Here is a 14,606-nt window from a genome sequence, read left to right as displayed (position 1 = left end):
AGCTTTACTTGGAATGGAAACAGACTAACTGACTTTCCACTTCAAAAAAATTCTAAAATCAGTTTCCTTGTTGATCAATCACAAAACCTGCAAGATACACATTACTCTTAATTTACAGTTGGGGAAAACACCAATTATTTATATTAGAATAATTAAGGTTCTTTGATGTAGTCAGTGTAGAGCCCATTGTAGGTGCACATGTATCTCCTGTGCAAGAGATCACCGTCTTTTGAATAGCAGTTCTGTCAGGATTGAGCATGTGCCCTGTGGCTCCTCATGCTTCTATACCAGCGTTTTCCAAACTTTTTTGCCATGGAAAACTTATATTATTTTGTAATCGTTTGGTTTTCAAATAAAAAATTATGTTATTTATGCTCAAATATATTTTATGTTATAAAACAAAGCAAAAATACAAATTTAAAATAACTTGAACTAACAATTTCTAACTGGAAAGCGCGAATAAAGTAGTACAAAAATCAAGTGCAAGAGTCAAAATTAGAAAGTGTTATACTTTAAAAAAATGTTTTTATATATACACACACAAACACCAAACAAATTAGATTTTTACTAGGAAAATCTATGTTTATAAACAGAAATACAAATTTGGATTTAATGGGATTGGTGTTTTTGCGTTTTGCAGAAACACCAATTATTATTATACTGCAACAAAAACCAAATATAGGAATAGACTTGATGCTGCACCTGACATGAGGATTCAATTTTCCAGCATCACAAATTCGCTTAATATTAGGAATAATGCTGGAAAATTGAATCCTCATGTCAGGTGCAGCATCAAGTCTATTCCTATATTTGGTTTTTGTTGCAGTATAATATGAAAATCCCGGCTCACACAAATAAGTTGTAGCAAAAGGAAGGACCACTCGAACTGCACGTTTAGCCACATTAGGATACTCGTCTATTACGCTGCTCCAAAAATTATTCAGCGGAAGATCCTTAAACTTTTGTTTCAAATCAGAGTCAGAAATTACGTCAATTAGGCTATCATAATCGTGCGCAGTAAAGCCGACTGGTTTGGCTGTAATTATAAACGGATTTTGAACCAAAGCATCATCATCAGTAGTTGTAGGAAAATATTCTAATAAAGAGGCCTGCAAGTCATGTAAGTGCTGTAAAATGGTGCTGTAAAATTCTTCATGGACTGTAGAATTTATTTCAGTCAGAAATTCATGTACTGTAGGAAAGCAGTCGAAGTTATTCTGTTCTACAGAAGATGCCCAGAATTCCAGTTTCTTTTTTAACGACAAAATTTTATCCATTATAGTAAAAATGGTCACATTCTTTCCTTGCAGCGACAGATTAATTTCATTTAATTTTGCAAAAATATCTGCAAGATACGCAAGTCTCATTAGCCATAAGGAATTTGTCAGACAGTCATTAAATTTTCCATCCTGAATTATCTGAAGTGAAGAATACCAGTAGTTCACTACAAACCTCAAAAAGCCTCACAAGCACATTTCCTCTGGCTAGCCACCTCACTTCCGTCTGTAAAAGAAGCTGTTTGTGCTGACTACCCATTTCCTCACACAAAATTTTAAATAACCTGGATTGAAGTGGTCGAGATTTGACAAAATTGATAATTTGTACTGCTTCATCAAGCACAATTTTCAGATATGCTGGTATTTTTTTAACTGCAAGTGCTTGTCTGTGTAGAACACAATGGCTCTTAGTGCTTTCTGGTGCCACGTTTATGATTTGCATTACAGCTCCCTTTATCTTCCCGATCATTGCCCGAGCACCATCAGTACATACATCAATACATTTTCCCCAACTAATTTCATGCTTTCTGATAAAATTGTTGATGCAGTTGAATGTTTCTTCTCCAGTTGTGTTGCTTTGCAGAGATTCACATAAGAGCAGGTCCTCTTCAATAATATTATTAAATCTATATAGGACAAATACTAGTAGCACAGCAAGACCTGAAATGTCAGTGGACTCATCTAGCTACAATGAATACTCATGGCAAATTTTCAGTCGGCAAACTAGCTCTTTTTCTATGTCATCATCAAGATCTTTAATACGGCATGCAACAGTATTATTTGACAACTGTATAGTATCAAATTTCTTACCAGACTGCTCGCTCAACATGCATGTTACAATATCTTTTGCGCAAGGTTTGATAAGCGTTTCTCCAAAAGCGTGAGCTTCTCCGGCAAGCACTACACAGTAACTTACTCGATAAGATGCCTCTGTTGCACTTTTGTTGTCTGTTTTAGCAATTTTAATCATCGAAAGTTTACAATTTCCAAGTGATTCACGCTTCCCCTTGAAAAAACTTATATCTGTGTCTTTGTATTCAGCATGCTTGGTTTCCAAATGCCTATGAAGTTTAGCAGGAGCCAATGAATGGTTTGCTAGTATTTTGTTGCACACGATGCACTGCGCATCAGGAACATCTTTACTTCCAACACACGTAAAACCGAAAGACAAATAATTTTCATTTTTTAATTATGATTCTTTCATGGAACACCTATTCACATCGTGCGGAACACCAATGTTCCGTGGAACACAGTTTGGGAAACATTGTTCTATACGAAGGCATAAAGGGTGGAATGGCCATCACACTTCCTCAGTTCCTGTGCAATTCGAAGTGCATGTTAGCTGAGGTCACCAAAAGCAGAGATAAAGCAGGGGTGGGCAAACTACAGCCCACAGGCCACATCCAGCCCGTCAGACCTTTTAATCCGACCCTTGAGCTCCTGCCAGGGAGTGGGGTGGGGGGCTAGCCCTGCTCCACACGTGCTGTGGCTCTGCATGGCTCCTGGAACCAGCTGCATGTCCCCACTCCGGCTCCTACACGTAGGGGCAGCCAGGGGGCTCTGCACACTGCCCCCGCCCCAAGCGCCGGCTCTGCAGCTTCCATTGTCCAGGAGCCATGGCCAGAGCTGTCTGGCCGGCGCCTCCACGTAGGAACCGGAGGGGGGACATGCCGCTGCTTCTGGGAGCTGCTTGAGGTAAGCACCACCCAGAGCCTGCACCCCTGACCTCGTCCCATGACCGAACTGCCCCCAGCCTTGATTCGCCTCCGACCCTCTGAACCCCTGGGTCCCAGCCTGGAGCACCTGCCGACACCCGAAACCCCTCAATCCCCAACCCCACCCCAGAGTCTACACCCCCAGCTGAAGCCCTCACTGTCTCCCACATCCCAACCCCCTGCCCCAGCCTGGAGCCTTCTCCCGCACCCTGAACTCTTCATTTCTTGCCTCACCCGAGACCCCATCCCCAGCCAGAGCCCTCACCCCTTCCCTTACCCCGACCCCCAATTTCGTGAGCATTCATGACCCGCCATATAATTTCCATACACAGATGTGGCCCTCAGGCCAAAAAGTTTGCCCACCCCTGGGATAGAGGGTGAGTTGCATAATTCACACCAACATCTCAAAGAAGCAGTTACTGCAGGATAAGTAACAGTTCTTTACTCGGAGTTTGTGTCAGTGTGGATCCCAATGTAGGTGACTGGCCAGCAGTACACCTTCGGGATGGTCGGATGAGAAGTATCAGCTGCCTCAGTCAAACAGAGATTGTAGTACTGCTCTCCTGAAGTTGACATCTACCCTGTCAGCTAGGTACAGTGTAGAATGCTTGACAAAAGTCCCGGGGGAGGGGGAGGATTACTCCATATCGCTGCCTTACCAAGTTCAGAAATTGGCAAATTTCTAAAACAGGGGGAGGATGTCACTTGAGCTCTGATGGAGTAAGCCTTCTTGTTCAGTGAGAGAGGTGCACCAGCCAATTGTAAGATACAGTAAGATACATTGTGTCATCCACTTAGATATTCTGTGTGATGGACTGGCCTTATGGACTGCCCAACTATAGCCAGAAATAACCCAGAAGAATAACCAAGAAGCTTGGTTCTGTTTATGAAGTAATGTACGCCTCTGGAAATATCCAGTGTATGCAACTTCCCTCCTGATGTAGCGTGGAACTTCATGAAGACATCCACAGGCAAGTTAACTAATTTTTACTCCTGGGGGAATTCTGCATCACTGTGCGTGTGCAGAATTCATATCCCCCTCCACCCCCAGATTCCTTTGCTTCCCCACAGAAAAATGACTTCTGACAGGAAAGCAAAGGGAAGCTGCAAGAGCCGTCATGCGCCCCTCTCGGCAACACCAGCAGCTTGGCTCGGTAGAGACGTAAATCAAAGCCAGGGGAGGGGGGCGGGGCAGTCATGTGAGAGAGAGAGAGACTGACTCTCGGTGCTCGGTGTGGAGGGGCAGGGCTTCAGAGTGTTTCTGAGGAGGTAGGTGTGGGACAGGCTCTATCCCTTCAGGCAGAGCAGAATGTAGCAGCCTGCCTAAGTGAATTGTTCCCATTGTCTTTTTGAATTCTCCCAGGAGTATAAAACAGGTGTAAAAGTTTTAAGGCTCCTTCACATTGCCAGAGGGGTGTAAAGGACAGTATGGGCCTTATAAATGCTTATGGGGCTTTCGTGATTAGAACTGGTCTAAATTTTTGGACTGAAAAAAATTTCCTATCAAAATGTGCTCCATGAACTGTTTGCTACTGACCTTTCTGGAGATGATCAGTAGCCAATGTAAATTGTGAGTTTGATTCCCCAGCCCTCATTTGCTCTTCAGTTGTCTATGATGTAACACTGAGTATGTGGCTGCATATATTCGTTGACTAATAACCAAAAATAAAGGACCAAACCTAGCTACATTATGATTAGGCAAGGGGATTTCCTCCAATGCTCCCCACTCCTATTCTCCATCTATTGTATTGTAGTTTAAATAAATTACCGAAATAATGGAAATCAGAGTGATTATATTGCCTTATTTTGACAAATAAAACATGCAGAATTTTGCAGAATTTTAAAATATTGTGCACAGAACTTTCAATTTTTTGGTGCAGAATTCCCCCAGGAGTAATTGATTCAAATAGAACTCAGAACACCTTGGGGTAGAAGTTTCAGCACTGTCTTGTGCCTATGAAATGCTGTGTAGGAAGGGTCGCCTATAAGTGCTTGGAGCTCACTCTCTCTCCTGGCTGAAGTCTCAGCAACTAGAAAGACAATCTTCTGTGAGATGAAGTAAGAAGCACTCTGAAAGAAGCTCGCAGGGAAGCACCTTGAGTATCAACAGGACAACACTGAGGTCCCAGGCAGCAGCAAGTTCTCTGACTTCTGCTACTTTGGTAGCCAACTTTCTCAAAACACAAAAATCGACAGTGAGATCCAGCACAGGATCTAGTGCGCAAGTGCTTCCTTTAGGAAATTACTCTGACACACTAAGAGTATGTCTACACTACGGGATTAATCCGAATTTAGATAATTCGGATTTGAAAAACAGGTTGTATAAAGTCGAAATGGATGCGGCCACACTAAGCACATTACTTCGGTGGTGTGCGTCCAAGTACCGGGGCTAGCGTCGATTTCTGCACCGTTGCACTGTGGGTAGCAATTCCATAGCTATCCCATAGTTCCCGCAGTCTCCCGCGCCCATTGGGATTGTGGGTTAAGATCCCAGTGCCTGATGGGACAAAAAACATCGTCGCAGGTGGTTCTGGGTACAGCTTCACCTCCTCCCTCCCTCCCTGCATGAAAGCAACGGACGGCAGACAACCATTTTCGCGCCTTTTTTCCTGGGTGGGTGAACACTGCAGACTCCATACCACAGCAAGCACGGAGCCTGCTGAGCTCAAGACAGCAGTCATGAATATTGTAAACACCTCGTGCGTTCTCGTGGAGTTTATGCTCAGCCAGGACCAGAGAAACGAGGCGAGGAGGCGGCGGCAGCGCAGCGACAAGCATGATGAGGACATGGACACAGACACGGATACAGAATTCAGTGAAACCACAGGCCCCGGTGCTTTGGAGATCATGTTGTTAATGGGGCAGATTCTATCCATGGAACGCCGATTCTGGGCAAGGGAAACAAGCACAGACTGGTGGGACCGCATAGTGTTGCAGGTCTGGGACGATTCCCAGTGGCTGCGGAACTTTCGCATGCGTAAGGGCACTTTCATGGAACTTTGTGACTTGCTGTCCCCTGCCCTGAAACGCCAGAATACCAAGATGAGAGCAGCCCTCACAGTTGAGAAGCGCGTGGCGATAGCCCTGTGGAAGCTTGCAACGCCAGACAGCTACCGGTCAGTCGGGAATCAATTTGGAGTGGGCAAATCTACTGTGGGGGCTGCTGTGATGCAAGTAGCCAAAGCAATCACTCAGGTGCTGCTACGAAAGTTTGTGACTCTGGGAAATGTGCAGGCTATAGTGGATGGTTTTGCTGCAATGGGATTCCCTAACTGTGGTGGGGCAATAGACGGAACCCATATCCCTATCTTGGCACCGGAGCACCAAGCCACCGAGTACATAAACCGCAAGGGGTACTTTTCAATGGTGCTGCAAGCACTTGTGGATCACAAGGGACGTTTCACCAACATCAACGCGGGCTGGGCGGGAAGGGTTCATGACGCTCGCGTCTTCAGGAACACTACTCTGTTTAAAGGGCTGCAGCAAGGGACTTACTTTCCGGACCAGAAAATAACCGTTGGGGATGTTGAAATGCCCATAGTTATTCTTGGGGACCCAGCCTACCCCTTAATGCCATGGCTTATGAAGCCATACACAGGCAGCCTGGACAGGAGTCAGGAGCTGTTTAACTACAGGCTAAGCAAGTGCAGAATGGTGGTAGAATGTGCATTTGGCCGTTTAAAAGGTCGCTGGAGATCATTATTGACTCGCTCTGACCTCAGCCAAAGAAATCTCCCCATTGTTATTTCTGCTTGCTGTGTGCTCCACAATCTCTGTGAAAGTAAGGGGGAGACCTTTATGGCGGGGTGGGAGGCTGAGGCAAATCGCCTGGCTGCTGATTACGCGCAGCCAGACACCAGGGCGATTAGAAGAGCACACCATGAAGCGCTGTGCATCAGAGAAGCTTTAAAAACCAGTTTCATGGCTGGCCAGGCTACCGTGTGAAATATCTGTTTGATTCTCCTTCATGAAAACCCTCCCCCTTTACTGACTGATTTTCTGTAAGGAACCCACCCTGCCCCTTCCCCCAGCTTTCTTTCAAACCAAATAAAGTCACTATCATTTAAAAATCATTTATTCTTTATTAATAGATTAGAAAAAGAGGGAGGGAACCCGGGTGGTATTTGGGAGGAGGATTGCTGGGAAGGAAAAAGCCACAAAGAAAAGGTTAAAAAAATGACAGCCTTTTGCTTGGGCTGTCTACTGGGGTGGAATGGGAAGGTGTACGGAGCCTCCCCCCCCCCCCCCCCCGAGTTCTTACACGTCTGGGTGAGGAGGATACGGAACATGGGGAGGAGGGAGGGGGGAACAGGGGCTGAAGCGGCAGTCTGTTTTCCAGCAGCCGTTCCTGAACCTCCACCAGACGCCGGAACAGCCCCAGCGTTGCATCCTTCATCCTCTAGTCTTCCTGCCGCCACCTCTCATCTCGAGCGTCTCTCCTCTCCTCACGTTGGTCCCTCCTCTCCTCACGTTGGTCCCTCCTCTCCTCACGTTCACTGACTTCTTTCCTATACTTTGAAACTGTTTCCTTCCACTCATTCACATGAGCTCTGTCACTGCGGCTGGATTCCATAATTTCCGAAAACATCTCCTCTCGCGTTCTCTTCTTACGACGCCTTATCTGTGATAACCTTCGGGATGGAGGAGGGAGGCTTGAGGAATTTGCAGCTGCTGTAGGGAGAGGAAAAAAGAGAGAATTGTTTTAAAAGCTACATTTTGCAGAACAATGCTTATACTCTTTCACGGTGACCAACACTGTTCACATTACATAGCACATGTGATTTCTGTGCAAGGTCGCATTTTGCCTCTTAATGCTGAGTGCCTGTGGCTTTGCTGCTAGAGATCACAGGTCTGGGCAACAGAATTCGGCTTGCATGCGGCCATGGTAAGCCATTGTTTTACAGCTTCTGCACCCTCCTTTCCCACATACCAAGCATAGCCTGTAGAGTGCTGCAGAAGCCTGGCCAATCTCAGCCAGTTGGGGGGGGGCAGTGTGGGGGGGCTTGTCTGGGCCCCTTCAGGCAAGTAGAGTGCTGCGGTTTTTCTGTTAACATTCAGCAGCACCAGAAAACAAACTAACCACCCCCCCCCTCTCGCCATGAATTCTCTGGGATGATCGCTGTACCCCTCCCCCCCACCGCGTGGCTGGTATCAGGGAAGATCCCTGCAGGCACCAAACTAACCCCCCGCCCCCCGCCGCCGCCCCCCTCCCGCCATGAATTCTCTGGGATGATCACGGTACCCCTCCCCTCACCGCGTGGCTGGTAACAGGGAAGATCCCTGCTAGCCAAACGCGAAAAACTCAGGGCCAATTTCCCATCTGCGCTTGGCTAACTGCAGGGAAGGATTTATTTTCCGCCACAGGCAAACAGCCCAGTAGGAACGGCCACCTCTGTCCCCTTAATTAAGTTCCCGTATTTCAACCAGGTTACCAGGAGTGATATCACTCTCCTGAGAATTACACAACAAGATAAAGAACGGATGTTGCTTGAATGCCAGCAAACACCGGGACCATACGCTGCCAGGCTTTGTCAGGCAATGATACCAGATTACTTGCTGCAAGCATGGCGTGGTCAAGTGTCCTACCATGGAGGAGGGAATAAGGATGCACTGCCCAGAAACCTTCTGGCAAGGCTTTCGGAGTACCTCCAAGAGAGCTTCATGGAGATGTCCCTGGAGGATTTCCGCTCCATCCCCATACACGTTAACAGACTTTTCCAGTAGCTGAACTGACCGCGAATGCAAAGTCAGGCAAAGTAATCATTAAAAACCGTTTGCTTTTAAAACAAGTTTTATATTTTAAAAGGTAAACTCACCTGAGGTCCCTTCCATGGGGTCAGAGTCTTGGGTACTGGCTTGGGAGGGTACTTCAGTCAGGGTGATAAAAAGATCCTGGCTGTTGGGGAGAATGGAGTGCTGTGTGCTCTCTGCAAGCTCATCCTCCTCCTCTACCCCATCGGCAGAATCCTCGGGCGTCGCTGATGAGACTATCCCCGACCCAGAATCCACGAACACAGGTGGGGTAGTGGTGGCAGCCCCCCCTAGAATTGCATGCAGCTCGGCGTAGAAGCGGCATGTCCGCGGCTCTGACCCGGAGCGACCGTTTGCCTCCTTTGTTTTTTGATAGGCTTGTCTGAGCTCCTTGACTTTCACGCGGCACTGATCTGAGTCCCTATTGTGGCCTCTCTCCATCATGCCCTTGGAGATTTTTTCAAAAGTTTTTGCATTTCGTCTTTTAGAACGAAGTTCTGCAAGCACTGAATCCTCTCCCCATACAGCGATCAGATCCAGTACCTCCCTCACGGTCCATGCTGGTGCTCTTTTTCGATTATCAGCCTGCATGGTTACCTGTGCTGATGAGCTATCTGTGGTCACCTGTGCTCTCCACGCTGGGCAAACAGGAAATGGAATTCAAATGTTCGCAGGGCTTTTCCTGTCTACCTGGCCAGTGCATCCGAGTTTAGATTGCTGTCCAGAGCGGTCACAATGATGCACTGTGGGATAGCTCCCGGAGGCCAATACCATCGAATTGCGGCCACACTAACCCTAATTCGAATTGCTAAAATCGATTTTGGCACTACTCCGCTCGTCGGGGTGGAGTACAGAAATCGATTTAAAGGGCCCTTTACATCGAAATAAATAGCGTCGTTGTGTGGACGGTTGCAGGGTTAATTCGAATTAAAGCTGATAAATCCGAATTAAAGTCGTAGTGTAGACCAGGCCTATGGCAGAACTCCAAGATCCAGGTCTATAAGACAATTGTTATTCATACACTCCTTTATTGATGCATTATTCATACACTCCTTTATGGATGTTACAGTAACCAGAACAGGACATGATGAGATCCCGGATAAGACTTTTAGCTGTCAGGCTGAATAGAAGAGGCTGTGCCTTAGAGATGTTATGCAGAAAAAAAAAAAATCAGCAATATTTAGCCTGGATACAAGACCTTAGAGAGAGGTTCAAGTCTGATATGAAATCCATGTTTCAAGCCTGAGTCACCTGAGGGTATGTCTACACTACAAAATTAGGTCGATTTTATAGAAGTCGACTTTTAGAAATCTATTTTATACAGTCAATTGCGTATGTCGACACTAAGAGCATTAAGTCGGCCGAGTGCATCCTCACTACCATGGCTAGCATCAAATTACGGAGCGGTGGACTGTGGGTAGCTATCCCACAGTTCCCGCAGTCTCTGCCGCCCATTGGAATTCTGAGTTAAGCTCTCAATGCCTCATAGGGCAAAAACATTGTCACGGGTGGTTTTGGGTACATGTCATCAGTTGCCCCTCCCCCTGTGAAAGCAACAGCAGATAATCGTTTCACGCTTTTTTTCCTGGGTTACCCGTGCAGATGCCATACCACGGCAATCATGGAGCCTGCTCAGCTCACCGTCACCACTGCTGTTGTGGGCAAGTCTACTGTGGGGGCTGCTGTGATCCAAGTAGCCAATGCAATCATTAGAAGAGCACAGCAAGTCGCACTGCGCATCAGAGAGGCTTTGAAAACCAGTTTCATGGCTGGCCAGGCTTTGGTGTGACAGTTGTGTGTGTTTTTCTCCTTGATGGAAACCCACCCCCTTTGTTGATTTTAATTCCCTGTAAGCCAAGCACCCTCCCCGCTTCGAAATAAAGTAACTATTGTTTTGAAACCATGCATTCTTTATTAAAAAAAAAAAAAGAGATAATGGACAAGGTAACCCAGGTGGGGTGAGGGAGGAGGGAAGGACAAGGCCACATTGCTTATTGTAGCCACACAAAAAATCAAAGTGTTTGAATGACAATCTTCTGTTGCTTGGGCCATCCTCTGGAGTGGAGTGGCTGGGTGCCCGGAGCCTCTCCTCCCCTTCCCCCCCCCCCTGCATTCTTGGGCATCTGGAGGAGGCTATGGAACATGGGGAGGAGGGTAGGCAGTTATACAGTAGATAAAGCAGGGGTCTGTGCTCTTGTTGGCTTTCCTGCAGCTCCAACAGACGCTTCATCATGTCCGTTTGCTCCCCCATTAGCCTCAGCATCGCCTCCTGCCTCCACTCTTCACGCTCTCTTAATTCTTTCCTGGCTTCTGCTACTGAATGCCTCCATGCATTAAGCTGTGCCCTATCACTGCGGGAGGACTGCGTGAGCTCGGAAAACATGTCATCATGAGTGCATTTTTTTCGCCTTCTAATCTGCGATAACCTCAGGGACAGAGAGGATACAGGGAGCATAGAAACATTCTAAGCTCTACGATTCTGGAGGGACTGCATGGTCACCTGTGCTGCTGAGCTCGCCATGCTGACCGAACAGGAAATGAAATTCAAAAGTTCCCGGGGCTTTTCCTATGTACCTGGCTAATGCATCGGAGTTCAAAGTGCTGTCCAGAGCGGTCACAATGGAGCACTCTGGGATAGTTCCCAGAGGCCAATACTGTTGATTTGCATCCGCACTACCCCAAATTCAACATAGCAAAGTCGATTTTAGCACTACTCCCCTAGTCGGGGAGGAGTACAGAAGTAGATTTTAAGAGCCCTTTAGGTCGACGGAACGGGGTTGGTTGTGTGGACACAGTCGTTTTTAAATCGACCTAACGCAGTTAAATTCGACTTAACCCCGTAGTGTAGACCAGGCCTAAGGTTATGAGGAGAAGACAGATGGGGGACCTAAATTTGTGCTGGCAGGAGGAGAGGAGAGAAGAGAAGATCAAAGTGAAGAGAGGAAGAGGAGAAGGTAGAGGTAGTGAGAACTGTAGAGAGATGGGGGTAACCAGGAAGGAGAGATGAAGCCAGTTGCGGGACGGAGGAAGACAGCTGCTATGATGCAGAAGAAAGGTCTGGTGAGAGGCAGATGGACAAGATTACAACCAACCTGGGAAAGATCTGTTACAGGCAGAACTCTCCAATCATATTACCTGTTGGTGATGAAGGGACAGGACCAGGATACATTTACAGATAGTAACATGCTTAAGATATCAATTATTTACTAACTTTTTAAAATCTGACATAAGTAACATGCTAAATATGATAAGCATATCAGCAGAAGCTGTTACAGATGTAATCTACTAACCTGTTGGATTCTTACTATTTGACAATTAACCATTTATTAATACATTTATCACTTAATCCTTCTAGAAACTATTTATAAATGTACAATATAAAGAGTGACCATTTCCTCTATACAACTGCCTCCTTCAATGGTAACACATTGACATGTTTGGTAGGCAGAAATTGCCCCAGCTGACTTGCACCGTTATCTATTCATGCAAACTTTCACTAGTTTTTACAGCCACAGGCATCATCTACCACCTGAATCATTAAGATAGGTATTTCTGTTAGAAATGTGACTTTCTAATAGAAATGCTCCCCCACCTTCCCTAAAAGCTAACTTTTATTGTTATAACAGAGAAAATACCCTCTTAGGTGAGCTTATTTGTGTCTTCCCTTCATTTCCATATTTTTAACCACTAACGAACATTAATTACTTTGAAAAATATTTTACCTGGTATACTCCTCTTGCAGCTGACCAGGGTCAGGAGGGAAAAACTTTACAGCTAGACGAAGCACTGTATTCTTTGGTCCTATGAAAAAATATTAAACAGTTTTACAAACAAATCTCTATATAGAATGAGGAAAGGACCTATAACAATAGAATTTTAAATGAAGGAGACAAAACAGGCAGTTTGAATTACAGAATGTTCTGTAATAACCTACGATGATAAAATCTTACCAATAGCAGTAATATTGTGTTAACTTTGAATTTAGCATTTCAGATCATTAAACTATGTCACCTCTAATTAAGAGACGTCGTCACTGGATCAGAATATTACAATTGCTTATTGTACCATTACTAAATACTAGCATTCTGATTATCAAAGAAAAGGCTTAATGTTCTTCAGCCAATCGGAACACTAGGCAATCTTAATTTTAAAAGTATATTGTACGTTTACTAATAGATATAGATATATACTATCTTACAAGGAATTACAGTAATTCCACTGAGATAATAATGACATAATTACTTAATTGTTACTCTCATGCTTTATCATCAGAACACCATTTTCATATAACGCAATGCAATCCATGTGTCATTTTACCACCCTGGGCTATCAATACCAAAAACTACATAATTTAGTATTATAGATGAGCATGTAATGGCATAAATTTCAGAAAATTTAAATTTATGGCCAACTCCCCATGTCCAAATGGTCTAGTGTTCCTTGTTTCTGTTTACAATTTCATTTTATGCTGCCTCCAAATTTTCAGTTTTCAATGACCTGCACAGAGGCCAGCAGGAAACCTGACAGGTTCTTAACCGAAGAAGGGGCCCAGGACCATTGCCACCACCCAGACGTATTCACCCCCACAGGGCTTACACACACACACACGGGACAGAAACTGGGATCCCTACCAGATGTACACGCTTTATAGAAATACGCTTATGAATGTAAATATGACAACTGGAATATGTTTTATGCTAGATATGCCACGTAACATATCTTTGCAAAGGATATGTTCTACTACATGTATTCATCTTATTCGTATGCATGTATCATTTTTATATCTGAAGTTATGAGCGTTGGCTCTATGCTTGTATTTAAAGTGTTTGCACCTAAGGCAGATTTGATCAAAATAGTGTGAAGGAGTATTCAAGTAAATGGAAGTATGTGGCGAACAATGGACCTTGATAGATGCCAATCCACATCTGAGCTTTCCTGGGAACGTCCCTGTAGAGAACTAAGTCATGCATGGACATGTGATTTGCCCATGTGACTCCAAGACTCCATCGTGTAGCTGGGATTCTACACAGGGGGAGAGAGGGGTTTCCACACAAGAGAAAAACTATATAAAGTCCTGGGAGACCCCTCCATTGTGTCTTCAGCTGGCTCAAGGGGTAGCCTCTCCAGCCCCAAAGGACACCTGAAAGAAACTGGAACAAAGGACAGTAACTACAGGGGGGTGAGTGATTGCTGGACCCTGACTAGAAGGAGATTAATTTGTAAAAGAAGCTTACTGGAACATCTCTGAGGGTGAGATTTCATCTGTAATCACTTTCTTACTGTATTAGGCTTAGACTTGAGCATTTTATTTTATTTCGCTTGGTAATTCACTTTGTTCTGTCTGCTTAGAACCACTTAAATCCTACTATTTGTATTTAATAAATCACTTTTTACTTATTAAATAACCCAGAGTATGTATTAATACCTGGGGGGGGAGCAAACAGCTGCACATATCTCTCCATCAGTGTTATAGAGGGCGAACAATTTATGAATTTACCCTGTATAAGCTTTATACAGGGAAAAATGGATTTATTTGGGGTTTGGACCCCACTGGGAGTTGGGTAGCTGAGTGCTGGAGACAGGAATACTTCTTAAGCTGTTTTCAGTTAAGCCTGCAGCTTTTGGGGGATGTGGTTCAGACATGGTTCTGTGTTTGCAGCAGGCAAGCGTGTCTGGCTCAAACCAGGCAAGGGCCTGAAGTCCCAAGCTGGCAGGGAAAACATGCTCAGAGGTAGTCTAGGCACATCAGGTGACTGTTCCCAAGGGGGTTTCTGTGACCCAACCCGTCTCACACATCCTTCCACTTTCAGGCCCCAGAAGGCTGGAGACAGTCTACTTTAAATAAGCAGAGAGCCAGAGGGAT

At 45.3% G+C, this 14,606-nt stretch overlaps 1 protein-coding gene across 8 annotated transcripts in view; it reads right to left on the bottom strand.

Moving 5' to 3' along the window:
• FARP2 (FERM, ARH/RhoGEF and pleckstrin domain protein 2) overlaps positions 1 to 14,606 on the bottom strand; it is a 216,130-nt gene that overhangs the window by 118,393 nt on the left and 83,131 nt on the right. For all 8 annotated transcript variants that reach the window (XR_004647252.1, XR_004647251.1, XR_004647253.1 and 5 more), the window contains exon 5: positions 12,466 to 12,544. Coding sequence is in view for 5 of the 8 variants with exons in the window: in XM_034782668.1 (XP_034638559.1) it covers positions 12,466 to 12,544 (79 nt within the window). In the remaining 3 variants the exon portion in view is untranslated. The remainder of the gene's footprint in view (positions 1 to 12,465; positions 12,545 to 14,606) is intronic.

Source organism: Trachemys scripta, chromosome 9 (assembly GCF_013100865.1).
Source record: "Trachemys scripta elegans isolate TJP31775 chromosome 9, CAS_Tse_1.0, whole genome shotgun sequence".
Taxonomy (NCBI): Eukaryota; Metazoa; Chordata; order Testudines; family Emydidae; genus Trachemys; species Trachemys scripta.
Note: the sequence above shows the minus strand (reverse complement) of the source record. Positions and strands in the feature narration are given on the sequence as shown.